The sequence below is a fragment of the Molothrus ater genome, chromosome 10 (assembly GCF_012460135.2).
Source record: "Molothrus ater isolate BHLD 08-10-18 breed brown headed cowbird chromosome 10, BPBGC_Mater_1.1, whole genome shotgun sequence".
Classification (NCBI taxonomy): Eukaryota; Metazoa; Chordata; class Aves; order Passeriformes; family Icteridae; genus Molothrus; species Molothrus ater.
In genome coordinates, this window is record NC_050487.2 from 3,104,980 (window position 1) to 3,131,250 (window position 26,271).

The 26,271-nt window shown below is 45.6% G+C and overlaps 2 protein-coding genes across 4 annotated transcripts; one reads left to right on the forward strand and one right to left on the reverse strand.

The window, feature by feature from the left end:
* The first annotated feature begins 2,755 nt into the window (after positions 1–2,755).
* On the forward strand, positions 2,756–10,380 carry MRPS22 (mitochondrial ribosomal protein S22). The gene is made up of 8 exons (XM_036388506.2): positions 2,756–2,855; positions 3,087–3,247; positions 3,992–4,156; positions 6,718–6,861; positions 7,330–7,413; positions 8,420–8,565; positions 9,868–9,976; positions 10,205–10,380. The coding sequence occupies exons 1-8, from the start codon at positions 2,756–2,758 to the stop codon at positions 10,295–10,297; spliced, it is 1,002 nt and encodes a 333-aa protein (XP_036244399.1). The 3' UTR covers positions 10,298–10,380.
* Positions 10,381–10,913: 533 nt separating this feature from the next.
* Positions 10,914–24,710, reverse strand: COPB2 (COPI coat complex subunit beta 2). Of its 3 annotated transcripts, none has more exons than XM_036388504.2 (22): positions 24,579–24,710; positions 23,148–23,285; positions 22,852–22,938; positions 21,872–21,998; positions 21,196–21,344; positions 19,947–20,093; positions 18,811–18,910; positions 18,539–18,681; positions 18,129–18,328; positions 17,728–17,838; positions 17,386–17,474; positions 17,203–17,309; positions 16,771–16,914; positions 15,997–16,127; positions 15,499–15,706; positions 15,164–15,274; positions 14,160–14,374; positions 13,790–13,882; positions 13,530–13,710; positions 13,348–13,416; positions 11,640–11,729; positions 10,914–11,271 (listed from the first exon to the last, which is right to left on the reverse strand). In XM_036388504.2, exons 1-22 carry the CDS (start codon positions 24,579–24,581, stop codon positions 11,176–11,178), a joined length of 2,739 nt encoding a protein of 912 aa, XP_036244397.1. In that variant the 5' UTR covers positions 24,582–24,710; the 3' UTR covers positions 10,914–11,175. The 3 variants fall into 3 exon arrangements, with proteins under 3 accessions (XP_036244397.1, XP_036244396.1, XP_036244398.1); XM_036388503.2 differs by having other exon boundaries at positions 11,640–11,732; XM_036388505.2 differs by lacking the exon at positions 11,640–11,729.
* Positions 24,711–26,271: the final 1,561 nt, after the last annotated feature.

Genomic DNA, 26,271 nt, shown 5'->3' on the forward strand with positions numbered 1-26,271 from the left:
AATTAATGCCACCTGTGCAGGTAATTTTGTATAGACACTTTCCCTGCAGAATCCAGACTTGGGCCACCAATGGGTTTCACCTGGGAAATCCACCCATCATCTGATTGTTGTAATTTTCCAACAGTCAACTGTCCTAGGATGCATTGAAAATAATAACTAAAGCTCAGAAAAATTCTTTATTTAATTATTGATTTTTACACCACTGATTCTTCAAGCTGGTGTTACATTTTTAACTACATCAAAATAAAATATCCTACTTAAAGCTGTTACTTCACTACAAATTTAATCCACAATAAAATAGAACCAATCTACCCATTATAAATGATCCTACTTTATAAATATGTTAACCTGCTATACTTCCATCTACAGTATAGTTAGTTAATATTTCCTTTCATCCCACCAGCCAAAAAGGTTAATCCTCACAGCAGCTGTTACTACTCCAGTACAGACTGAATGTGAATTTAACCTCTCCTGGATATTGCCCAATAAATTCTGTTGTTTTTCTAAGCACTTCTGTGAATTAAAATGGACGTTGGCTTGCCATCCAAAGTCATGAACAGGTCTGAAGTGGCTTTTAGGCATGTCGCCAAATAACTTCCCAATTCCCTTATAGGGTATAGCTCTCACTCCAGAGATCTTCCATGCAAGAATTGAGAAACAACACCTTCTCCATTTCATCAAAATTATTTTTCATTTTCTTAGCATTATTTAAATAAATTCTGCACAAAATTACATTAAAATAATATTAAGGGTTTCATTTGCCCTCTGCAATACCCAGTAATTTCAACTTAGTTGTAGCAAGGCAAATATGAGAAGAACATATCCTCCTGCAACCTTCCCGACAAGGCCAGGATATTGAAAAGCCTGAATAATAAATTCAACCCAGAGCACGTGTTTGGATATAAGGCTGAGAAAAACATGAATACTCCCCAGTACAAAAAAGATCAATTATAAGAAACAATACACTTTTAAAACTTTATTTTAACTAAAACCAATATCTGTTAAAAAGTCTTCATTTTCTCCCAAACTTCAATCATCATTTTCAAAAGTGGTATAACTTAGATCTGGCAAAGCAATGAACAACCCTCTAAAGTTTAAAACAATTGGAAATCTACAGAGCATGAGTATCTTGCTTGTGTTGCCCCTCCTGGAGATGAACTCTCTCCTGTCTCAATGGGAAGGCAGGAGCCAGCTTGCATTGATGGAGATGGCTTTGATTTCCTGGAACTTGAGGCATTCCCGGCTCTTGGACAGAGACTGGCCTGCTGATAAGAGAATCATACAATAGTCAAGACTGGAAGAGACCTTTAAGATCAAATTCTATTTCACACCTCCCTGAGCACAGTCTGTAAGACTGAAATTCACAATAAAAGATATACAGACCAACTAGAATAAATAATCTTCAAGTCATAATAAACTGGCAACCCCCTAAACAGGCCCAGTTTTTAAGAAGTCAGTATCCCCCCTTACACAGACATTAGAGCCAATATATCATAATTATTGAGTACAAAGCTAATTTTGGTTTTATGGTTAAGAGCAGTTATGTATTTTCCTTCCTTTACAAAAGCGTTAAAGCTCCCTGAACATGAGGGCAGCAATTCCTCACTACCTGGGGCAGCGAAGCCGTGGCCGGGCTGACGAGGCCGGTGCCCCGCACAGTACAGGCGCCTCGGGGCACCACGCAGGGCCGGACTGGCCCAGCCAGAGCCAGGTGGGGTTTGATGGGCGAATTCCCAGCGTGTTCGTCCCTCTGGGCCAGCCTGTCCGGCCGCGGGGCCGGGAGCGGCCTGCCCCTCACAGCGGGCAGCGCCGGTGCAGCGCACCCACTGCCGCCCGCGGCCCTCCGGACCCGCGGGTCAACAGCGCTTTAATCTCGCACAGTCGCCTCAGTTCCACCGGTTTTCCTACTACAGGGACTCCTCGCTAAGGAAGGAAACCAGCAGCCCTGCTCTGTGTCCTAGGCTGCTGAGGGAGCCGGGCACCCCGCAGCCCTGCTACATGCCCGGGGCCGGCTGAGGGAGCCGGACACCCCGCGCTGAGGAAGGGAACCCGCAGCCCTGCTCCATGCCCGGGGCCGGCTGAGGGAGCCGGGCACCCCGCGCTGAGGAAGGGAACCCGCAGCCCTGCTCCGTGCCCGGGGCCGGCTGAGGGAGCCGGGCACCCCGCGCTCCTGCCGGGCTTGTGCTATAGCCGCAGAATGAGCTCCCCGCCCTCACCAGGCCCTCAGCAGCGCTTTAATGGCACAAACGCGCTAGGAGCGCTTGGAGCAACAACGTTCTTGCCCTTTGCCTCGGGGACAGTGCCGAGGGACCGCGTGTTTCTCCCACGCCGGGAGGAGACTCAGGAGACTTCATGTAACAATCTACAGCTTCCTCATGAGGGGAAACGGAGGGGCAGGCACTGATTTCTGCTCCCTGGCCACCAGTGACAGGACCCGAGAGAACGGCCTGAAGCTGTGTCAGGGGAGGTTTAGGTTGGATGTCATGAAAAGTTTTTGCACCCAGAGTGACTGGGCAGCAGTGGTCACAGCATCAAGCCCGTCTGAGTTCAAGAAGCATTTAGAGAACGCTTTCAGGCACAGGGTGCGACTCCTGGCACACGATGTGACTCTCTTGGCACAGGGCGTGACTGCTGTGCAGGGCCAGGAGGAGCCGGACTCCCTGGTCCCGCTGGGTCCCTGCCCGCTCGGGCTGCTCCGCGGCTCCGTGACTCCATTTCCCGGCGCGCCGCGGGGCGGGAAGGGGCGGGAGCGAAGATGGCGGCGCTGGCGGCGCGGGGCACGGCGGCGCTCCCGGCGCGGCTGCGGCCGCTCTGGGCGCTCCCCGCGCGGCGGGCGCTGGCGGCGGATGCGGGCGGTACGCGAGGGGACCGGGGCACGCCCTGAGCGCTCCCGGCTGCCCCGGCCTCGGGGTCCGGCCGCCCCGCGTGTTGGTGTGCGGCTGCTGGGGAGGGATGCGGGTCGGGGCGGGTGTGGGGCCGCGGAGGGTCCGGCGGGGCGGGAGAAGCCGTGAGGCCAGGGGGTGTCCCCTCGGTGACCGTGGCCGTCCCCTCAGCCCCCGGGTAACAGCGTGTGCCCTCTCTCGCAGAGGGAAAGGCCGCCCAGCCCAAGCCCGCCTTCACGGACGAAGCGGTTCAGACACTGCTGTACAAAATGACGGGACTCGACCTGCACAAGGTGTTCCGGCCTGAGAAGAAGGGCCTCAAGCCGCCCCACTACAAGCTGATGACCGAAGCTCAGCTGGCAGAGGTAGGCTGCTCTGCTTCCTTCGGAAGTAAGTGTTGATTTTAGCAAAATACCTGTAATAGCCCATATTTCTGCCTTCCTTACGGCTGCGTTTGAAAACATTCTGGTTTCTCTTCTTTGTTTCGGATTATTCCTTAAATCAGTGTAAAGCAGTGTTTCTTCACTTGGAATAGCTTGGTTTGTCCAGTTTTGTGCGATTTTGATGGAATATGGAAGGAAATCTGATTTTTTTTTCTTGAGTGACAGTTTCTCTTAATTAGCCTGTTATGCTTCCTAACTCTGTCAAATACCTTAATCTGATATTTAAGTTATAGCCCTGGGAATCCTTTGAATACTTTTTTCCCCTTTCTCTTCTGGTCTGACTTCATTTAGGATGACAAAGGGCTTGACTTAAGCCAGTTCTGCTGTAGCCACAATTAAAGCTATATGCAAACTGTTGCAGTTTGTGCTCTGGTGGGAAATTTACCACGGAAAACCACCTGAAATAAACTTGTTGTTTGCAATAGTTTGTCCGTTGTAGTTTTGTAACTTCCTCCAGCATTTTGTCCAGGTTTTAGTAGTAGTAAATTGTTTACATGAAATTCACCTACCTAGAGGTGGAATTGGTGTCTCCTTTTTTCTCAACTGCAGAAGAAGAAAACCAAGCTTGTCTAAATGAAAATATTTGTCCCCAAATTGTATATTATCTTTCCAACAGGATGATATTTTTAGTTGTAAAATTAAACTACTTTTTTCTCCCCCTTCAAGGCCACAAGAAAAGCCATTGAGGAAGCTAAAACAAAACTAATCATGCCCCCTGTTTTGAATGAACGAGAGCCAATTGATGATGTCTTAGCAGAAGACAAAGTCCTTGAAGGAACTGAAACTGCAAAATATGTGTTTACAGATTTAAGTTACTCCATTCCACATCGTGTAAGTAACGTGATCAACATTGTTAATTTGTTCTCAAAATAAGCTTTAATGCAAATGTAGATGGATCAGTTTCCAAAAGGCCTGAGGAGTCAGTCTGGTACAAGACAGCAGAGAAAAATGTATTTCTAAATACCTGCTTCTAACTGATAATCATAAATTACATTCTGCTACTCAAAAGGAGGCATGGGAAAGCTGTGTGGTAGGTAGTTAATTATTTTATAAGCAGGTGCTTGTGATATGCTAGGAGTGCTGAGTTCTTCCACGCTCCTAGAAGGTTTTTGTAGGATTTGATCCCTTTGCAAGATGGAAGTACTCCACATTTGCACAGATCTGGAAGAGGTTTGGAAAGAGCTGTGGAAATGATGAATGAGTTCCCAGGAAAGCTGTAAAGAAAGTCTAATGGAACTGAGGACTATAAGGATAGTTTCCTTTGTATCATGAAACATCTCAGTTGTCTTTAAGTATCAGTAATAAGAGGCCAGAAAAATTCTTAACCACCTTCTGATTCCAAGAACCCTTCATGGTTCAAATGTGCATGTAGTGATGATCCTGTGAAATGAACTGCCCAGTCTTCCATCTATTTCTCTATCTGAGAGCTTTCTGCAGGAAACTGCTGTTTATTCTCCTGCTGCACCATGCTCTTGGTTTGAAAGACAGGTGTCTGCTAGGGAAGGCAGGAGCCTCCCTTGGAATGGAGAATGTAAACACCCCCCCACCTCTGAATTATTATAATTTTGAAATTAAGGGGCTCTCAGGCAAAGATATGGGAATAGAAATAACAGTTCTTTACCAGTATGTGAAACAGGGCAAACAAAAACCAGTAACTGTGGCATTAACAACAAGCAGAAGCAGGGAGAGCGAGGTTTGGGATTCCCAGAGAGCACTCGGGGTTCCACATTCCCAGAGAGCACTTGGGGTTCGGGATTCCCAGAGAGCACTCGGGGTTCGGGGTTCCCGGGGCACTCGGGGTACGGGGTTCCCAGAGAGCACTTGGGGTTCAGGATTCCCGGGGCACTTGGGGTTCAGGATTCCCGGGGCACTTGGGGTTCAGGATTCCCAGAGGGCACTCGAGGTTCGGGATTCCCAGAGAGCACTGGGGGTTCGGGATTCCCAGAGGGCACTCGGGGTTCGGGATTCCCAGAGAGCACTCGGGGTTCGGGGATCCCAGAGAACACTCGGGGTTCGGGGTTCCCGGGCACTCGAGGTTCAGGATTCCCAGAGAGCACTCGGGGTTCGGGGTTCCCAGAGAGCACTCATGGTTCAGGGTTCCTGGGGCACTCGGGGTTCAGGGTTCCCAGAGAGCACTCGGGGTTCAGGATTCCTGGGGCACTCAGGGTTCAGGATTCCCAGAGGGCACTCGGGGTTCCGCATTCCCAGGGCACTCGGGGTTCAGGATTCCCAGAGAGCACTCGGGGTTTGGGGTTCCCAGAGGGCACTCGGGGTTCAGGATTCCCAGAGAGCACTCGGGGTTCAGGGTTCCCAGCGGGCACTCAGGGTTCAGGGTTCCTGGGGCACTTGAGGTTCAGGATTCCCAGAGAGCACTCGGGGTTCAGGGTTCCCAGAGGGCACTCGGGGTTCAGCATTCCCAGAGAGCACTCAGGGTTCGGGGTTCCCGGGCACTCGAGGTTCAGGGTTCCCAGAGGGCACTCGGGGTTCTGCATTCCCAGGGCACTCGGGGTTCCGCATTCCCAGAGAACACTCGGGGTTCAGGGTTCCCAGAGGGCACTCGGGGTTCCGCATTCCCGGGGCACTCGGGGTTCCACATTCCCGGGCCCTGGAGCAGACGGTGCTCGGTCCCTCAGGGCTGAGCTCCAGCGGTGCCGCTGAATTGTCCCCGCAGTGAGCGACAGCCTGGCCGCCCTCCCCAGCCCTGTCCATTACCTGCCTCTATTGTCACGGCATCTCTGTCCCCCCGAAAGAAAACTCCCAAAAACCAGAGGAGTTTCCCCTCCCTGCTGTCTCAAGCACCCAGCCACCAGTGCTTCTTACCAACTCAGTGGGAAAATATTCCACAAATAACAAGGAAAGAAAAACCCAACTCCCAACAACCATACTGAAAACTTTCCTGTCCAACAAACTTTCCCATTTGCCACCCTAAAGCAGTTAGGCTTGTGAACAGATCTGAGTATATTGTTCAATTTGTTGTATTTTTTGCCTTGCACTTGCTCTTACTTGATTCTAGCCTGCCTCTTGATAAAAGGTACAAAAGTGCACAACACTTGCCTTCCTAATTTTGTATGTGTTATTAAAAGATAAAATCAGGCTAACTCCCTGTCTGGGTGTGAATCAGGTTATCTCTAAACTTCCCAGAGCCATGGCTTTCAGTGCTGGCACATGCACAGTTGTCAGACAGTAAAACCGAGGTGCAAAAGCAGCACTTATTCAGCAAGTAGTAAGGCAGAAATGATGAATCTGGCATATGGCCACAGTCAGGTAGAAACTGGTGTTATAAGGGTGACTTTAGGAGCAGAAGGACTTTGACAAATGAGGGCTTTTTTAGGATGGTTCTGGCTATGATGAGAGAAGGCTTAGACAATGTTTGGTTTTCACCTCCTTTGCAGGAACGTTTCATTGTAGTTAGAGAACCAAACGGGGTGTTACGCAAAGCCACGTGGGAGGAACGAGACAGGATGATCCAGATATTCTTCCCAAAGGAAGGGCGCAGGGTGATTCCCCCAGCGTTATTCAAGGATGAGAACCTTGGGGTAAGCTCTTCTTGGCTTTGAAACTGAGCACTTTTACTTCATTGCAGTCTGATAGTGAAACTCTGCCCTCTGGGCAGAGGAACTCGGAATAAGCCATTCTGCATGGGTGTGTTCAGCTGCTTGAATTCTGTTTTGAACAATTGCCTTTCCTTGTAACTTGGTTAAAATACTCGACACAAAGTTCCAGGTTAGGGCCTGGTAAATCCTGGGTAGGTGTAAATACTGTGTCATACTAGAAATAATTGTACATTTCATCTGGAAATGTGAACTGGTGTTTCAGAATCAAAAATCAAGAAACATTATATTAATGTCATCAAGGCAGTTGCTGTACTTCTGTCCATGTTGTTTTTTGATGAAGGGGTTTCTCATTGTGTTGTCCAGAACAGAGTTGTGGCTGCTGTTTTGATTTTGGAGAGTTGGGATGGTGGGATTACATGATCTACCCCTGAATCCAAACTCTTGTTTCAGACTGTATTTCAGCAAGACCGTCACGAAGATCTCCTGAACATGTGCATTGCTCAGTTTGAGCCAGATTCACCTGACTATATCAGAGTGAGTTCACTTTCCATTTTTCTAGCAAAAAAAAAAAAAATCCTAGTGGAGAATTGTAGGGTTTATTTTGTAAACATAAATATTTATCTGGGAGCAGAGGTGTTGGTCATATGTGCTCTAATTTCTCCCACATAGATTATCCTTGTGATGAGTTTTGGGGTTTATTTTTATGCAGAACAGTAAACATTTTACATGCAGTAAAATGGGATTTTGCACAAGTAATTTTTACCAGCCTAGAAGGACACTGCACATACAAAAATAGTCTTTATTCAGGTACTTTTGGTGTCAAAGCAGAAATGATGGTTAGACTTGTCAGGGGCTCTGAGCAGAGTTTTGCTGCTGAAGTCACACTGACTGCTGGCTTGGGAGATGGCAGGACCAGCTAGGGAGCTGACAAAGTGCATTTTGAGAATACTTTGTGTGTATTCTCAGCACTGTGCACAAAGTATTATTTTTGACAAAGACCAGCTACAAAAATGTAGTTCTAGCAGAATAAAATTAGTAGCTATAGCTGCTGGTAAATGTAAGTCTACACTTGCTTTTAAAATGTTTACTTCTCTTTAAACTGTCATGTTCTCAGTAATTTGAGAAATTGTAACTTGTATGAAGCTTAATAATAGGCTTAATTAAATTAGATTTTTCAACTTTTTTTCCTAAGAAAAGTTTCCCAGCTCTTTGCTCTAGGATTTTTCTCCTGAAATAATAGATGCAGCTTGACAGCAGAGCAGTGAAGGTGCAGAGCTTATGTCCCTGTCTCCCCAAAGCTCAGGAGAGACAGGATTTAGCTCCTTTTACCATAAGGATGTCTATGCCTGAGTACCAGGGACTGGGCTAGCCGGGTGTTACCCTGAATTACAACAGGCATATGGTTCAGCATGGGGCTTAGGGAAATGAAAAGGATGAAAAACTCTGAAGGGACAGGGGGAAAGCTGCCAGCAGTTCACTGTCAGGCTGCAGTTGTGCCATGAACAAGCCCCTGTGTGTGTGTGTGTGTGTGTGTGTGCAGGTTCACCACCGCACCTACGAGGACATCGAGAAACGCGGCAAGCACGACCTGCTGCGCTCAACCAGGCACTTCGGGGGCATGGTGTGGTACCTGCTCAGCAGGAGGAAGGCAGATGGCTTACTCATAGACATGATCAACAGAGACCTGTGAGTACAGCCTGCCGTTGGGAATCCTGCCTTGCCTGAGGAAAGTACTGCTGGTTGACAGTAAAAGCAGTTTTTCTGTCAGATGTAGCAAAGTTGCATTTACCTGGTGTCTTAGGCCAGCTCTAACAGTTAGCTGTGTAGGTACTGTTAGCTGTACAGGAGCACCAGTAACAGTCCATGAAGTTGTAGGGTGTATATATAGGTTTCTGCAGAAATTAGCCTTCTGTGGTTTTGGGATTTTTATTTTTGTTTCCCATGTAATTGTCAGAACACTTCCAGCTCTGAGCACTTCTGATCTTAAAGCCTGACATTTCCATATTGAGTTCAGTTTTGGGGTTTTTATTTTTGTGGTTTTGGGGTTTTTATTTTTGTTTCCCATGTAATTGTCAGAACACTTCCAGCTCTGAGCACTTCTGATCTTAAAGCCTGGCATTTCCATATTGAGTTCAGTTTTGGCTTATAAGGTTGATACACTCTGGGTTTCAGAGCAATTCCTAAGTAGCTTAGGAACATGTAGATAAAATTTCATTTTAAATGGGTGAATTTCTATAAAACATGGTGCTAAATTTATTCAGAATTCCCTGAAGTGAACAATATTCAATAGTTCAAAATGCCACTAGAGCTGGGAGAAATTTGTACAATCAGAAGTCCAAGTTGCAGTGATAGTGGCATTTATTTTCTGCTGTTTCAGTTAGAAACTTGGAACAGGTGGTCAGATCTTGCTTTTTAACCTGAGCATATGGAGAAATCAGGAAGGTTCCTGGTTTAGAATCAGATTGGTACAAGGCAAATTCATGTATCTGGCCCATTTAAACAGGCAGAGTTTGGAATCTCTTTTCCTGCCACACACTTCAGTAGTTTTAAACTCAGCTGAGAGCTCTGTGTCACAGGATTTCTAATGCTACTTCTGTAAAACATACTGGTCATTGCAGTCTGTGTTAGGAAGTTCCACCAAACACTCATTATTGGTAATTAATTGTATTTTCAGAGGGATGTCAGCTGTATTACTGTGTCACAGGATTTCTAATGCTACTTCTGTAAAACATACTGGTCATTGCAGTCTGTGTTAGGAAGTTCCACCAAACACTCATTATTGGTAATTAATTGTATTTTCAGAGGGATGTCAGCTGTATTACTGCTAAGCAGGCCAGGAGGGATAGATGTAGGTATTGTGTATTCCATGAACTGGATACTGAGTGGAACCAGCAGTTTGACAGCCTGTGCTGGCAAAGTCCATCACAAAATACACTTGTGTAAGTACTCTGAGAGAGGAATTGCTAAAATGAGCCTTTTTTTGTTCAGGCTGGACGATGCTACAAGTTTAATTACCCTGTATCACATGCTTCACCCTGAATGTCAGTCAGCAAAGGAAGCTAAAGAACAGAAACTTCAAGGAGTTGATCTGATCAAGGTAAGCTTTGCTGCTTCTACATAACCTGCAGAAGAGAGCTTTTAAGCAGCAGAACCCCAGTGAGTAGTGACATTTCTCCTTACCTTAGGAAGCAGATACTTAACCAGAACTTGTACGTGCCACGCTGGGGTTTTTGTTAAACTCTACACCTGCAGTTGTGTCTGGCTGATCTGCCACTGGCATGCTGATTCTGCTGTTACATTAACCTCTCTCCTGCCATGGCTGCAGGTATTTGTGAAAACTGAATCCCAGAGAGAAGGTTACATCCAGCTGGCCCTGCAGGCTTATGAAGAAGCAATGGCTACTTCTTCAGCTTCATGAAGTAAACCTCAGCTCAGCAGAAGTTTTAAGTCTGTTTATAAACATTTTCTGTACAGGATTCCACAATAAATACTTGAAAATGACTGCTATAGAATGTATTTTTCTTTACTGAAATACATGTGAATCACTCCAGCAGTTTATTTTGCAAAGTTCTGTAAGTGAACTTGGAGCAGTCCTCATGACTTGTTTTCACTGACACTGTACCCTGAGTTCAATTTCTTTATTGTTGCATCTTGAATCTAAGGAATTGCCCACAGTTCATTTTAGTTATTGAGGCAAGTGCAGGGTCTGGACAGCTTCATTTAGGAAAGGGTGTTACAAACACCACTTCTAAAGCTTAAGCTGTATCACTGCTCTGTTGAGCTTTTAGCTAGAAGTGGTGTCTGAAAGAGTAACTGAGCTGATACTGATGGTTACCAGTGCTAGGTGGCAGCACAGTGACAACATAACCACATACCTCACTGGAGGTGCTGAGGAAAGTCAGGTTAAAATACTAGTTTTCAGCTATTATGCTCCTGTTTCACAGATTTGGAATATACACTATGGAAGCCGGGTTATTCTGAAGAATTTTAGTATTCTTAGTAAATATTACTAGTAAATTGAGAACTGAGGAGCAGAATGTTGAAAAGGATTTATTGAATCGCTTGATAAATGAAAACATTTTTTAGTATGTTCTGGAGCAGGCTTACATCTTGAATTTCAACATACTGGAAGCTGATTCTCTTTGTACAGTTGCTAGCTGTATACTTCCTTCTACATGTACATGGTCCACTTGTGGTACAAAAATCAAAATAACTTGGAGCACACAGTCCACTGAACATCATTCCTCTGGGTTTTGACCAAATTATTTCCTGATTTGGTCATCTAAAAAAGGATGTTCACTCATCTAAGATCTCTTCATCCAGATTGATATCTGTGGTATCAATATCCTCCAGATCCAAGTTATCTAAGTCATCTTCCAAGTCCAGCAGTGTCTAGGGAGAGAAAAGACTGGATGAGGAGGATACCACTATGGTTACACGTGCTGCAGCTTGTGGGATGGATCTGCACTCTGCAAACCAAGGCCTCATGAGGAACAAATGCTAAAGGAGGCTGGAGAGCAGCTGCCTGCTTGGTGAGGAAGCCTCTTCCACCAGTGCAGCTTTTTACCATGTGAGCAGCTGGGTTTGAAGTCCCTTTGTGAGGCCTGCCTGCTGAACTGGGCTGTTACAGTGTGCAGGCACTGGACACTGCTCTGGGACTGCCAGAGTCATGAGTGCAGCTGCTTGAATCACACTCACTGAAGTCTTAGTGTAAAATGAATTGGGTGCTTATACTTCACCTCATAAAACTGTTTGGGTACCTTTTGATCTCTTGCTGGAAGGTTATCAGAATTCTGCACAACTGTCTTCATCACTTCTTGTTTAGGAGAGGGAACTGGTTCTTCAGCCTTCTTCTAATGGCAAAGAAATTCCTTTAGTTTTTTTTTTTTTTTCAATTTAAATTCTTTCAACAAAAGCAGGTAAACAACAGCAGACCTCTAATGCCCCTTGTCCAGTGGCTCTCTTTCAGCTTCCCTCAGTTAGTCTTGAGCCAGATCTTCACTGTCAGAAAAGATTCTACTCCTCACTCCACTGGAGACTATTGCCCTTCCCAGTATATTTGAAGCAGTTGATAATGGAACTGATAAAATGAGAACCTTCAGAAATTATCAGTTCATCTTAAACACTGGAGTGCTGTTAGTGATTTTTAACATCCTCAGCAGGAGAGACTAAGTTAGTTGAGACTGACAGCAAATTTTAGGATTCCAAAATACTGGGCTTAGTGTCCCAGATCCTATAATGGTTTAACACTTTCTTCTTGCTTCACTGCTGCATAAATTTTATATTAATTAGTCAGTACTATTATTGAAGCAATGGTACTATTCAATTAACTGTACTTAATTATAGAATTAATCTATCTCTTACAAAATGTTCCATATTCAGCCTCAGCTGTAGGAGACAACTGGGGTTTAGGGCTTCTATGAGAACATGAGCTGAATGCAAAGATGCACTGAGGTCTTGTTTTCAGCTTCTATGGCAAGCTAGTTCTCAGTTCTTTCCATTTGTTTCCATAGGTAGCCCAGACAGTTTGTTTATCATCTTTAACAAACAAGCAGACAAGTTTGATTTTGCTTTAATAGTATTTCCTTTGATGCACAAGAGGCAAAGAGTCACTAGAGAGGCTTGAGAGTAACCTAAGCTCTCTGCTCTGTCAGGGATGTCCCAAACTATGCTCTGTAGTGCAGAGGAAAAACCTCCTATGAGGAAAACATACAGGCAATGGAGAGCTGTAGCTTTTCTGTTTCTCCTTCAGTTTCCAGTGCAGTTTTGATTTTAGATGTTTAGAGCCTCAAAGAGTTGTGCCAGTATCACTGCCTTTAAGAAACCCTCACATTATGATTTTCACATACAAATGTAAAGTGTATTTGACTTGAGCAAAATTAGAAGTTGTCATCTTCTGCTAAGGCTCTGAAAAGCTTTAAGTTTGTTTCAATCTCTATGCTTATACCTTATACTTGTCCTATTTTCTGCATAAGTATTGGATAACTGAGGTGGTAAAAAAATTAGTTTGTTACTTCAGACATTGACTAGGATCTATGTTCAAGTACCCAAGTAGGATTCCTGGCCAGTTAGTTGTGTTATTCCACAACCATGGAGCACACAACAAAGAACAGAGCATTTGGCATTGCTGTAACAGGCAAGTTTCCATTTCCAGCTGCAGTGTTTGTAAATGCAACTGGAGTTCCTTTTCTGGGGGATGAATTCAATGGAAAGATTCTAGAACTACTCACACTACACAGGGTGACCCAAGGTAAGGAGGAAGCACACAAATAATTTCACAGTCAAGAAGCTGTTAGTAAGTACAGATGTAGATGAAAAAGAATCTGAGGCAAAAGAACATGAAGCCAACTGCAGCACTACAGTCAAGGTAATAAAAGCAACCATTTGTCCATTACTGGTGAAATATTCTCCAGGGTAGAAGTTACTGTAAGATAGCAAAATTCTCCCTTAGATTCATCACTGACTGACCTGAGATGGCATTATTCCAGAGGGCTCAAATCCTTTTGCTTCTTCAAGTAAGTTTCTTTCTTCATTTGGCTAAAAGTAAAAAGAACCCCAGACACATTGAAGTGTTGCACTCAGTTGCTTAGAGCTGATTTTACCCAGCACCAAATGTTACTCTTCTAGAGACAGTAAAACCTTCTACTTACAGTGACAAGGGGGTATTCCCTGGCTGGCCTCAAGTCAGCAAGACTTTGCTTAACATACTCTTCAGCAACAAAAGCTTCCTTTAATCCAGGGAAAAGATTTTCGTATTCTGTGGGATCAGCAAGGGACTCAGCAGCCTTCTGGTTGACTTTAGAGAGGTTCTCCCTCCAGAGTTTAACAACCCTGGGGATGCAAACCACATTTGTTAGAGATAGCTCATTCAGAAAACACAACTCATGCTCTGCACATGCTTAGGAATTACCTTGAGACTTGGCTTGGCAAATACGTCCGTGCAAGGAAAGCAGCTTCAGGGAGACGCCCAGTTCTGATCAGCAGTTCCAAACATGAATCAAGCCTAAAAAGATTTCAAAATATGATTTGAACCAGTAAACTTAAAGACAAATGTTTGTATTAGAACAGCTGTTTATTGTATTCCATTCATTTAAGGTGCTTTCATTTCAGACTTCAGATCTAGCAGCCATGTCCATCAGAATGAGCTTTTCTGAGAAGGACCTATGCTCATCTTTCTCCATGGAGTTTTCAGTTAGCTGAAATGAACCACTTGAAGAACCTGAGGGTCTCTGCACCTGAGACAGCAGAACAGAACAATCAGAAGCTCATTTGCTACTTACTTTCCCTGCAGGAAGTAGCTCATAAATGCCACATTATTCTTGCCATCCTTCTCAGCACCTTCTGCCAACTTGTTCACCATGCTGGCGTTCCCTGAAGCTGTGGCCAGGAGCAGCAGCCCTCCATAGTCCTGGGCATGGTGGAGACACTCCTGGGCTAAGCCAAACTGGCATTTACTGATGGCAAGCTCTGCAAGCTGCTTCCACTTCTGTTCTGACTGATTGCACAAAAAGGGGAGAGGGAGGGAAAGAAAAAAACCAAACCACTCACATTTCTGAACAGCATTTCAAGGTTTTCAGAGCACTCAGTATGAAAATACAAGTTGACTTGTGAAGGTGCTGTATCCCATGACTACACTTGTCTTCCTGTGGAGGTACTGCAATTACTGCAGCTTCCCAGCATGGCACAGTGAGTGCCAAGAGGTCCCTACCTAGCTGTAACACTACATAAAATAAACAGCTTCTCAGTAAACATGGAGGGGAGAAGCAGGCATAACTCTGGGAATTTAACTATAACAATCTCTTAAAGCTCCCAAGTTAACTCTCAGAATGCTGAAAGCATCTGTGTCTGTAACTAGGTTAACATTCCTTCTATATAACTGGATTATTTTACAGCAGGAACAAGGAGATCAACTCTCTGCATAATAATGATGGGACAAATCAGATTTTTTAGTGCAGCAGTCTAAGTTTGCCAAGGCTGGAACAAAGGTCTGAAGGCTTCAGCCCTGTCTTTCCTCCTCTCACTGTTAAGTACTGGAGATTAAGGCTTGGTTCTGGGCTCAGGTTTTGTACTCTCCAGGAGTTCCTGTGGCTTTCTGAGCAGACATCATTCTTTGTCCCTATCCCACAGCTTAGATTCCTTTGAATTACAGGCAGCAGAACTTCACCAAAGGAGTTGGAGGCATTTCAGTTGTGTTTAGGCAGTGGTATTGCACCCCCACATACCACTGCCTTTTCTTACAGGGCTCTCAGAATCCAGGATAAATCACCCAAATTTACATCATTACCTCTGCTTCCACTGCAAGCTGATAGGCTATTTTTAATTCTCCAAGTTGAAGAGCAAGTTCAAAACGATGCTCTGGATCTGTAGATACTGCAAGAGCTTGTTGTTTGAAGCCCTAAAATAAAAATCTGACAGTGAAGCTGGGACCTGTCAGGTCAAACATAATCCGAAATACTTTAACAAAAGCACTCTGAACAGAAGGTTGCAGTGTCCTCAAACAAACAGGATAATTAACAAGAGTTAATGCTCACAGATACTATCACTGGGTTTTGCTTAGCACATTAAGAACGTGAATAAAGTGATTTATTTAGTTGGATAACTAAGAAGAAGTTTTCTTGCCTGTTTTTCAAGAAAATGTGCGACCCTGGTTCTCTGTTCTTTTGGGATTGTGGGAAGAACTTTGTCAGCCATGCCGAAATCCCTCCTCATGACTGCAGTTTGATATTCCAGCACTGAGACCAGCAGAGAGTAACTAACAATGTTTAGCTCTTTATCACCCAGATAGAGCCTGTTGTCCTTGGGGATATAGCCCAGGAGATACATTGTTCTGGAACAAAACAGAGAGCACTCAGCTTCAAGAGATCCACACAAAGAGTCTGTACAAAACCATTCCAGTAGCTCTTATGGTAGCAAGGATACTCCCCTCAAACACTGCTTTTCCTGGATGTACTCTGGCACCCAGCACTGTTCATCCCTCACAACTGCACTGCTGCCTCACAATACCCCACTTGTTCCCCCCCTGCTGCTCCAGCAGGGCACAGCAGCAGCTGCCAGGGTGCACCTTGAACCCCCCTCACTGAGAGAACCTTGAACACTTTCAGTGAAGCAGCAACTCACCTGTCCAGGTGGGCAATGGTGACAATCTCTCCTCCAACGTAGTAGTTGAGTCTATTCACAGAACTGGTGTAAATAAAGCAGTCACCGACCCACAGACCTGTTTTCACAATCTCCTGGATCTCACCAAGAACCTGCAAAGCAAATTTGGGGGAATTAGATACATAAATGGTATTTCTAGGTAGCAGAAAGACTACTGCAATTTAAAATATAATTCCATATTCTATACTTTAATCGTTGGGCAAGTTGCAAAGTAAGTTTAGATATAGATTAGAAGTACAGAAATGATAATTTCATTCTACATGCATGCTACCCTAATTGTTAACTAAGCCAATTATAAATCTAGGGAACAAGCACCAAACTAAGCATTAAGCAAGACAATCAAAGGTCACTTTCCTTCTGAAATTTTGATTCACCACTGAGGTTTTTTCACTTCTCAAACTTGAATAACATTTCAAAACTTGAAAATTGTAGAAAAAAAAATTAATCAATGACCCAACAGTGTGTTTAAAAAAGTATCTTTATAACTCAGACAATAGTGAACAGATGAAGAGAAATGTTGGCACCAAGGTCTGTTATGCTGGGATTCAGACAGGGATACACTCCTCATGAATCCCAAAAAAATGATTAAGTGTTCCTCAGGCAGGGGCACAATGTGTGATACTAAAAATGGGCTGGAAACTAACATTTAAATTGGACTATGTTAAGGACTAAGCTTGCTGCACTCTCTTGCTTCTACCATCTCTAATCTCATTCCACTTTTTAAACAGAAGGTACCTCAAAGGCATCTTCAATGCCATCTTCAGTGACACCTTCATGTGTTTCTTGGGCTGCTGCCACTTTTTCTGACAGGTACTTGAGAATGAAGAATGACTCCTCTGTAGCAATGCACACGAGCTCACCCGAGTCAGACCAGAAAATCTGTGAGAGCAGAATCAACAGTGGCAGTGTTACACACCCCAGGCTAAGAATGGGGGATGATGGGGGAATTAAGGGTTAAACACCCCAAGTCTAGAAGCTTTAGGACTGAGAAGTCAACACATACAGGGATTTTTCTGCCCTTTCTGCTACATGACTGAGATAAACTTAAATTATTACTTTATTAATGACAGCTTTGCTTCATGCAAGAAAACCAGTTTAGTAAAAAAAAAATAATATAAATCAGTAAATCAGACAGGTAAATATCTTCAGTCCCATGCAGAAACTCACGTGTTTGGGCTGGATTTCAATCCTGCGAATCAGCTCTGTGTTCTCCCAGTCATAGAATGCCAGGCCATTAACAGATCTGACTCCCAACAGAAAGCCACCATAGATGCCTACAAGAAAATAAAGGTGGAAGAAATCCACATTGTACAAAAACCATACCAACAGATCTATTTTTAAAGTATTTACCTTCTGCTCCAAAATCAGGCTTGAACGACTTCTTCTCTTTGAAATTTTTAAATATCTTTACAACACTGTTGCTCTCCCTGATTGCATACCTAAATAGAGATTAAATTGTAAATAAACAAAACAATTATTTCGTTTCCAAAGTAGTCAATTATTAAACTATAAGCTGCTACAAAGCAACTGCATTTGACTTATCTTCTAAAACCAGCAGAGTCCTAAAAATCCAAAATTTTCAAGCAGGAAAACTACTGAAAGTTCATTTTACATGCATGTTTCATGGCCTGAAAACTAAAGTAAAGTAGCAGCTGCAAATGTAATACAAAGGAAAAAACTTGCAAGACTTACTCTGAAGAGTCGTGTGCCCACACAAACTCCTGTGCAGAACCAAAACTCTTGTTCCTCAGCGCCATGGCTGTGTAGATGATGTATTCCCCATCACCACACACCACCACAAACCTGGGGCAGGAGAGAGAGGCACTTGTCAGATATCTGTGTCCAGGTCAACAGGCAGCAGCAAGAAGGCAGATTATCTGTAAAGGTAAAGGCTCCCATGCCCAAGGTAATCACTGAAACACAGAGCATGAGCTTTATATATGCCTAAAATGTCATGGAACTCCACTTCCTTCCTGAGTCATGCTCCTTCTGGTCTCCACTGAGCACCTCTTGGACTCTGGATCCCTTTTATTTGAGCCTGTTAACAAAAAAACCCCAACCAGTTCAAGAGAAGCGATGAAGGAATGTGTTACCGTCCATTAGGGTTGTGCTGGATTGTCTGAGGATAGATTTCACAGCTGCCCATATCCTTCACAGCCAGTGGCAACCTCTCTCCATCTTTGATTTCAGCATCTCCCATTGCTTTCAAGTTAGCCTGTTGGACTTCAGAATGTTTAGCCCAAATAATTTTTCCATTTGCATCCATGGACATGGCAGGTTCCTCACGACCAAGCTAGAAAGTAAGAAATAAGTGAGGCTATGGAAAAAATATATTGTTGATTTTCTTTTCAGTTGTAAATATCAAGTGAAATAGCCAATCTCTATGAAAAAATTAAATGCCAAAATGTCAGTATTTTACGTATGATTCCAGAATCAGAAACCAGTTGTTGTGCACACAGGACAGGATGAATCACAATTTCTCACTCCAAACCATTAACTGTACCTTAACAATGATGCTGCCCTCATCATAGCCCAGAGCCACGTTGTTGGAGCCCCTGAGGCTGGCCACACACCACACCCTCTCCATGCCATAGTTCAGGGTGCTCTCCAGGCGGTACGTGCTGGAGTGCCAGATGCGCACCGTGCCTGGGGAAAAACACAGCCATGGATCCCTTCAGCTCAGTCTGAGGGCAGCAGGGGTGCAGCCACACCACCACAAGAGCTCTGCCCTCAGTGCTTTTCCTGTCCTTTCTACACCAGAAAATCCCAAGTTACCGTCTTCAGAGCCGGTGATGATGATGGGCAGCTCCGGGTGGAAGCTGACACACGACACGTTCTGAGCGTGCCCTTCCAGTGTCTGGACACAAGTTTTATTCTAAAAGCAAGAGAGAACACAATGCCACATTTTAACCCCTACTTCTTAAAAAAAAAAAATCTCCTCCAAATCCAAAATAGATCTGAAAATTCTCTAGATTTCTTACATTTGCAAGGTGTTCAAACAACAGCACTAAGCTATTAAAAGCTGATTGTATTGAGCTGTACCTCCTGCCCAGAAGAAAGTGTTTCCCCTGACAGAAGTGTTTTCCTCTAGTTTCAGATGTGTTTATGGCTAGAAAATATGCTTACTCAGAGCTGCATAGCACATTAAAGCATGATAGAAAGCTGAGTTCACTGTGAAAAAAAAATCATAACCAAATCTTGCATTCCAGGTGAAAACAGATCTAATTTAGGCCTTTGGTAAGAATGTTCATTCACACAGTTGTGAAAGTCAGGCTGCTCTGCTTGAGGTAACTAAGACTGGAGCCTGTTCAGTGTCTCCAGCTGCACATGGGGGCAAAATCCCAAGCACTGCTGTGTAATATTCATGACTGCATTGAATGCTTAAATGAGCAGTGCCAGCTTCAGCTTGTGGGCTTGGATTTACTCCAGGGCAATAAGTTTTAGTGACCAGAAAGTATCACCTAACAATTTCTGTCTCACCCTTCTGGCCATTCAGACACTTGTAGACAGGGAGAGCTCAGGAGCTCTAGGCTCCAGCAACAGAAGTGAATCCCTGGATTAGATCTCTCTTTCCTGAGGAGCATTCAAGCAGGGCACCTCAGCACTCCTGCCCTGTTTGGGGGTACAAACACTGCATGGGTGTGCATGCAACACATGGGACTGTGACAATGTGCACAGGATGGAACAGGAGAGGGGGAAGCTAGAAAGGATGAAACAGGAGGAGGGGAAGCTGTAAAGATTGAAGAAAAAAAAAAAGAGGAACAGCTTAATCCACAAACATGAGGTCTAAAAGGCAGGGAATCGATTTGTCACAGGAAAAAAATCTAACGACAGAAAGTTTATACCAAATGTATAAAAAAAATGTATAAATGGCAGCCTGCACAAAGGCTCCTGAAGAGCTGAGCACACACCTGGTAGTCCCAGATCTTCACCAGGCGGTCATCTGCCCCAGAAATGAGGTATGGCTTGTCCCCACCACTGTAATAGTCAATGCAGTTCACTCCTTTCTCATGGCCTTCCAAGGTGAAGTTGGGAGAGGATGATCCAAGCTGCCACACCTGACCAATAAAACACAAACACTTGTACCCAGCCACCTGCTGTGTCCAGGTCACCCTTGGCACACACAACAGGTGTCCAGTGAGAAATAACACAGAATTCCAAAGACACTGTTGTTTTCTGAGGTGAAAAACCTCAACAACTGCTCAGCAAACTACAGTCCTTCCCCCAATAAACACAAATAATGTGCTGAATTGCCCATGCTCTCTGCTCATACCTCTAAACATTGAAATTGGTTGCTTTAAACTTTTTTTAAGGACATGAAATCATATAAAGCACTGTTTTTAAGAAGTACCACATGTTTATAAAATGAACTAGTAACTGATTGTTATTATACATGAGTTTCCTCTGTGTCCTGAATTTTAATTTTCCCACTAGACTCAAGAATATCAAATCTCATGTTAAATGAGGATACACAATGAAGCAAGTCAAGTGTAGATATAGTAGTGTTTTCTCATGTTTATCACATCAAATCAACATTTCCATGCACCTGACCTCAACATCTGTGGCCATATGAAATCAGTGCTGGCTTTTTACAGCCAATTTACTGATGATGTACAGGAAATGTGAGGAAGTGTCCCTGCTCAGTGGCTGAAAATCTGGAGTCACAGACATTTAGTAACAGGTGCTGTTTAGTAACAGCCATGAGAAGGCTGAAGGCATCACTGGAAACAATTCCATGCACAGACAGCCAAGGACATGCAAGTAATGGGAGAGACACCTTTAGCAGGGTTGTTTTTTCTTTTTAGTGCACAGTTAAAGTCTTTCTCTGCTCTGTGGCTTTAATGCTCCCAAATCACTCACTGACAGTAAAACCATCACTCCTCTCCCATTACTCCTATCCCATATTTCTGTGCAGTCCAAATGGAGATACAGCACTTAGAAGAGTTGAAAGAACAACTTTCCAATTGTTAGAGACAACAGGGGTAAATTTACTGAATTACTTAGCAGGTGCCTGGAGCAATGTCCAGGTCTTTGTTCAGTCAAAATTCTATTACTGCACCTGCTTTTAAGAACACTGAGCCATCATCCATAACAGGATTATTGCTTTGTGTGCACTAATAATCACTTAATGACTAAAAACCCCAAATACAGCTTCTCTACCTTAATTGTCCTATCCAAAGAGGCACTGGCAAACTGGTTATTGTCTTTTGGGTTTATGACAATCTGCATGACGTAGTGGGTGTGTCCTTCAAACACCTGAGAACAGGACCATTTCTTATCCCAATCCCAGAGTTTGATCAGCATGTCATCTGGAAAAAAACACAAACAACCTCCTTCAAGTGCATAATCCTCCACAAGTTCATGCTACAGGCTGGAAAGGAGGCACTGCTAATCATCTATTTGCATCTATAGCATTACCAGTCCTTCAGAAGGACCAAAGGGAGATGAAAGCTGTCTGTTGCTTTCAAGTCAGATTCCCAGCTGAAAACTTACTCTAAACCACAATGAAATCTTTTTAAAAACACAACCTGAGCTGTTATTTGAGAGTTTGCCACACTAATAGGCACACACACAAGTGTCTCCTCTGGCAGATATTAAGAGAAAAAGCTCTTTTCTCTGACAAGAACACAAGCCATTCTATTTTAAATTCGAAGTGCAAACGATATTCCATTAAAAAACCATGAACACATCTACCAAGAAACAACAAAATGACAACTGTCACATTGGCTCCTTGCTCAAGGACTCCTGAGTCTTCCCAGAGGGTGCAGGCCCTCACCCCACAGCAAAGAGGAGCCTGAGAAGAGCTGAAAGTGAAAAGATGCCAAAGGACTCTCACCACTGCTTGTGAGGATGAAGGGCTGCGTGGGGTGCACTGCAATGCACCGGATGTAGTCGGAATGGGCCTCAAACATGTGAACTCTTTCCAGGGTGTTGTAATTAAAAACTCTGATCTGCATGTCATCCTGGAAAAGGGGGGAAAAGCCACGTGAAAAGAAGTCTCTTGGGCAGTGCATCTTCTGTGCAATGCAGGGGAGCTAGGAGAAAACATTCCACCCCTGAAGACAACAAAATGTTTAAGGAATTTTGCTTGCTAATGATACAAATTATACTTGGATTCAGAAGGTTATAAATTACTGCTGTTTCAAGTCATTTATGAAATTGAAAAAGCAAATTTTCATTTTTACAAGTAACTGAGTCATGGCAGCATATGGTAATGAAATGGAAACACATTTTTACTCTGGGTACAGGGCAGAAGACTAGGAAATGAAAGTTGAGAAAAAAAACCATTTAGGCATTACCTTAATTTAGCCAAAAAATATTCACTCCATAAAGAAAAATGTGTTACCAAAATCAGAATACAATTATTCCTCTCAAGGTAATTCACTGAATAAAAGCAGGCACTTTTTTTTTCTAGTGATGAGCAAAACTAAAAATTATTTTTAATATAACCAAGAAAAAAGTAGAAAGCGATTTCTAATTCATCTTACCTAGGACTGTCAATAGTTTCATCTTAGTAAAAGAAGCACCTATGGCACTGAGTCAGAACTCTGTGCTGAGTATGTTCCAGCTGAACTCCATCTACCTGGCATTACCTGCACAGTCAGTCACCTTAGAGGTTGCTCTTTTTTGAAATGAAAATTTAAGCTTCTAAGCTTCCTTAAAGGAGAAAACTTCTGGGAAACTGTAGTGAAGTGTTCCCCTCTCCTCTACAAATTCAGATCAGATCAGATTATTACACGATGCAGAAAGTAATGGCATGAAAATTGATCAGAGAAAGTGCAGCTGAACAGGAAATCACAAGAGGAAACAGCTTACAGCTCCAGTAACAACCCAGTTCTTCCTTGCCACGAACTTGGCAGCTCTCACAGGCAGGTCACACACTTCAAAATTCTTCACCAGAGTCTGAAAATAAAACCAGTTAAGTTTATAGCACTGGAAAAAATACCAACTTTGAAATGAGCTCTATTTTCTTAACAGTGTCCAATATGTCACTTCCTTGTCTACTGATACATTGAGAGCAGTCAGTTAGCAGCAGCGACTGAAGAGTCTGTACAAATTCCCTTTCCAGCACCAGCTCCACAGTTGTGCACATTTCCCAGCGAGGCCCTCACCTGTGTCTCGTGGTTCCAGACACAGACACTGCCGTTGTAGAGGCTGGCCAGCATCCATGGCTCCGTGGGATGCAGGTCCACGCTCTTGACGCGGTCAGAGCGCGCCGTCAGCTTCCGCTTGATGTCCAGGCGCAGAGGCTGGGGGAACAACCAACGGGAGCACCAGGTGACTGAGCAGCAAACTGCCTCAGGAAGGGACAGGGAAAGCTGCACTTCACTCCTAGAATGAAAGGATCCAACCCTGCTGCCCCTGCAGGCAGAAGGTTACTGCTCTTTTCTATCTGTCTGTGTATCTGTTTTTGTAGGAAGGCATCACATCCCCACCAATGGCAGTGGCTCTGCTGAATTTAATTCTGGAAAATTCAGATTTGTAACTCCGGTAGAGTCAAAAAAAAACCCCAAAAAAAGATGCACTGCACATCCTCCTGGTGTCCCTGAACTATGAAAGCAAAGCAAGGAGAATTTGCTCCTAATACAAATCTAGAAAATAAATCTTCCTGCTACTTCACCTGACAAACCAGGAAGAAAAGTCAGTTACCACAACAGAGCACAACATTTGCCCATTGTAGATCTACTTCCATTCACAATTCCAAAATTATGGTTTAGAATGGAACACTGTCTGGTAAAAACTGAGAGCAGGGAAAAGTTTAAGTCTTTCCCTTACAAAGAAGGCTCTGACCTTCCACTTTAATCACTGGCAATGTAAAGCTGTCGCCACAGAGCAGGGGTCGCTCCTGGCCCCTCGCTTCCCCTCACGAGGATGCTGGAGATTGCTGTGAGCTCTCTCCGAATCTCCCGCAGGCTGAACAGACCAAGTGTCCCAAACCGCTCACACGGTATTTAAAAGGCATGAAGTCTAGCAAAGTGATTTTGTAATATATTCGAGGCATTGTGGATTCCTTTGGACACTCACTGGAGATCATTTAACGCTGCTTTTATCTCAGAGAACTCAGTGGATAATGGCTGACCAAAGAACACTACATGCATTAATAAAACCAGCAGTTACCTATGTTAGACGCTGCAAGGAACAAAAACCACCTGGTTATCAGGTAGTATCTGAACCATGGCTATGACATGGGATGTGCAGATGAGTTTATGTTCTCTTCTCCTGCTACAAACACCAGGAAGGCAAGCACAGCTACGCTCGGCTCCGCGCTTATCCCGGGAAACGCCGGGAGCTGCAGCTCCCGAGGGCCGGGAAGGGCCGCTCCGAGGGCTGAGTGCGACACGCACCCCGAGCCCCGGGACAGCCGCTCGCTGGGACTGAGAACAGCACGGGCAGCACCGCGCTGCGGCCCCGGCCCCGGTCCCGGCCCCTCATGCGCCCCGTCCCCCGACTGCGGGGCTGCGCTGCCTCGCCGGGGCCGGCTGCGATGGTCACCCTCCTGCAGCGGGGGCGAGGCGCTCCCTGGGACCCTGCGTGTCGCTCACCATGGCGCCGCTGTGCCGAGGTGCCGCCCGGTGTCCCCAGGTGCCGCCCGCTGTCCCCGGCCCCGCTCCGCCCGGGCTCGCTCCGATCTCCGACGTGGAGCTTCCGGGCCCGCCGCTCTCGCGACAGCCCCGCGGGGCGCCCCTCAGTCTCGCGAGAGCGAGGCGCTCCCGCGGGATGCCGGGACGTGTAGTCGGCGGCGCGGGGCAGGGTGGGAGTTGTAGTCGGCGCGCGCTGCCTCAGGCGCGGGGCCAGCTCGGGGCTGGGGAGGCACCGGCTGGGATGGGACCCGCCGGGACCGTGGAACCCAGCCCCAGGCCCTGGTACCGCACCCCGAGCGGCGCTCCGTGTGTCTGAGAGCGCTTACCAAACCCCTGAACCCTGTCAGGCTCGGTGCTGTGCTCACCGCCCTGCGGAGCCTGTTCAGTGCCCAACCTCCCTGAGAACAGGCTCAGTGTCTCTGCCGTTCCCCCAGGTCCTGTCGTTGTCACCACAGAGCAGAGGTCCCTACCGGCCCCTCGCTTCCCCTCACGAGGATGCTGGAGATTGCTGTGAGCTCTCCCCGAGTCTCCTGCAGGCTGAACAGACCAAGTGTCCCAAACCGCTCATAGGCATCCCCGCCTTCACCTGCTCGTGGCCTCCTTTGGACACTCCCAAGTAGCTGAATGTCTTTTTCTGTACTGTGATGCCCCAAACTGTGTCCCCTCAGTGTCCCCGCTGTGACCCTGGACCCCTCAGTGAGGAGGGGTGGTGACGATCTCCAGGAGTTCCCGGTGCTGTCCCCCCGGCGCTGTCCCCTCAGTGCAGTCTGGCTCTGCCCGGTGCTGTCCCCTCAGTGCAGTCTGGCTGTGCCCGGCGCTGTCCCCTCAGTGCAGTCGGGCTGTGCCCGGTGCTGTCCCCTCAGCACGGTCTGGCTGTGCCCGGCGCTGTCCCCTCAGTGCGGTCGGGCTGTGCCCGGCGCTGTCCCCTCAGCGCGGTCTGGCTGTGCCCGGTGCTGTCCCCTCAGCGCTGTCCCCTCAGTGCAGTCTGGCTGTGCCCGGTGCTGTCCCCTCAGCGCTGTCCCCTCAGTGCAGTCTGGCTGTGCCCGGCGCTGTCCCCTCAGTGCAGTCTGGCTGTGCCCGGCGCTGTCCCCTCAGCGCGGTCTGGCTGTGCCCGGTGCTGTCCTCCCAGCGCTGTCCCCTCAGCGCGGCCATGGTGGCACTGCCAGGGGACAGGAGCTGGTGACAGCGCTCCGGGGCCACTGCCAGGGAGCCCGGCATGCCCATCGCCCCTAAAGGCAAGCACACCCCGAGACAGGCAATGGGACACTTTTCTCAATCATTGTGCCAGCTAAAATTGCTGCAACTCCAAACAGCATCTCGCAGAAACATAGGGAATGTGAGGGTTTGGGAAGCACCAGAGCATGAGGAACCACTCCTGAGGGAATTTCTCCTACCCCCCCTCCCAGACTGAAGCTGTATCTCTAAAAATTGCATCTCCCACATTTTGTTGTATAAAGGAGAGGAATAACACAGAGGATCTTTATATTTCTTGGGATCCAGTTAAAGAAAATTCTCTTTTTGATACAAGTGTTCAGCTGGGGATTAGGAGCCCTGTGTACTCCATCCCACAACACTGCAAGAAGGATTACACTGGCCTGGAGTGTTTACAGTCTGAAGGATATAAACAAACAAAAGCCAGAGAGACAGAACAGTT

Bases quoted from the DNA above. Each gene is read 5' to 3' on its own strand.
- COPB2 (XM_036388503.2), bottom strand. The intron at 17,310-17,385 runs GTAAATACTTTA...ATTTTCTTGTAG, and splicing joins GCCTGATTTTGGAGCAGAAG to GCATCTATGGTGGCTTTCTG. The intron at 16,128-16,770 runs GTACCTTCTGTT...TTTGCTTTGCAG, and splicing joins GCATTGAAGATGCCTTTGAG to GTTCTTGGTGAGATCCAGGA.
- MRPS22 (XM_036388506.2), top strand. From the start codon at position 2,756: ATGGCGGCGCTGGCGGCGCGGGGCACGGCGGCGCTCCCGGCGCGGCTG. The intron at 2,856-3,086 runs GTACGCGAGGGG...CCTCTCTCGCAG, and splicing joins GCTGGCGGCGGATGCGGGCG to AGGGAAAGGCCGCCCAGCCC. The intron at 3,248-3,991 runs GTAGGCTGCTCT...TCCCCCTTCAAG, and splicing joins CCGAAGCTCAGCTGGCAGAG to GCCACAAGAAAAGCCATTGA.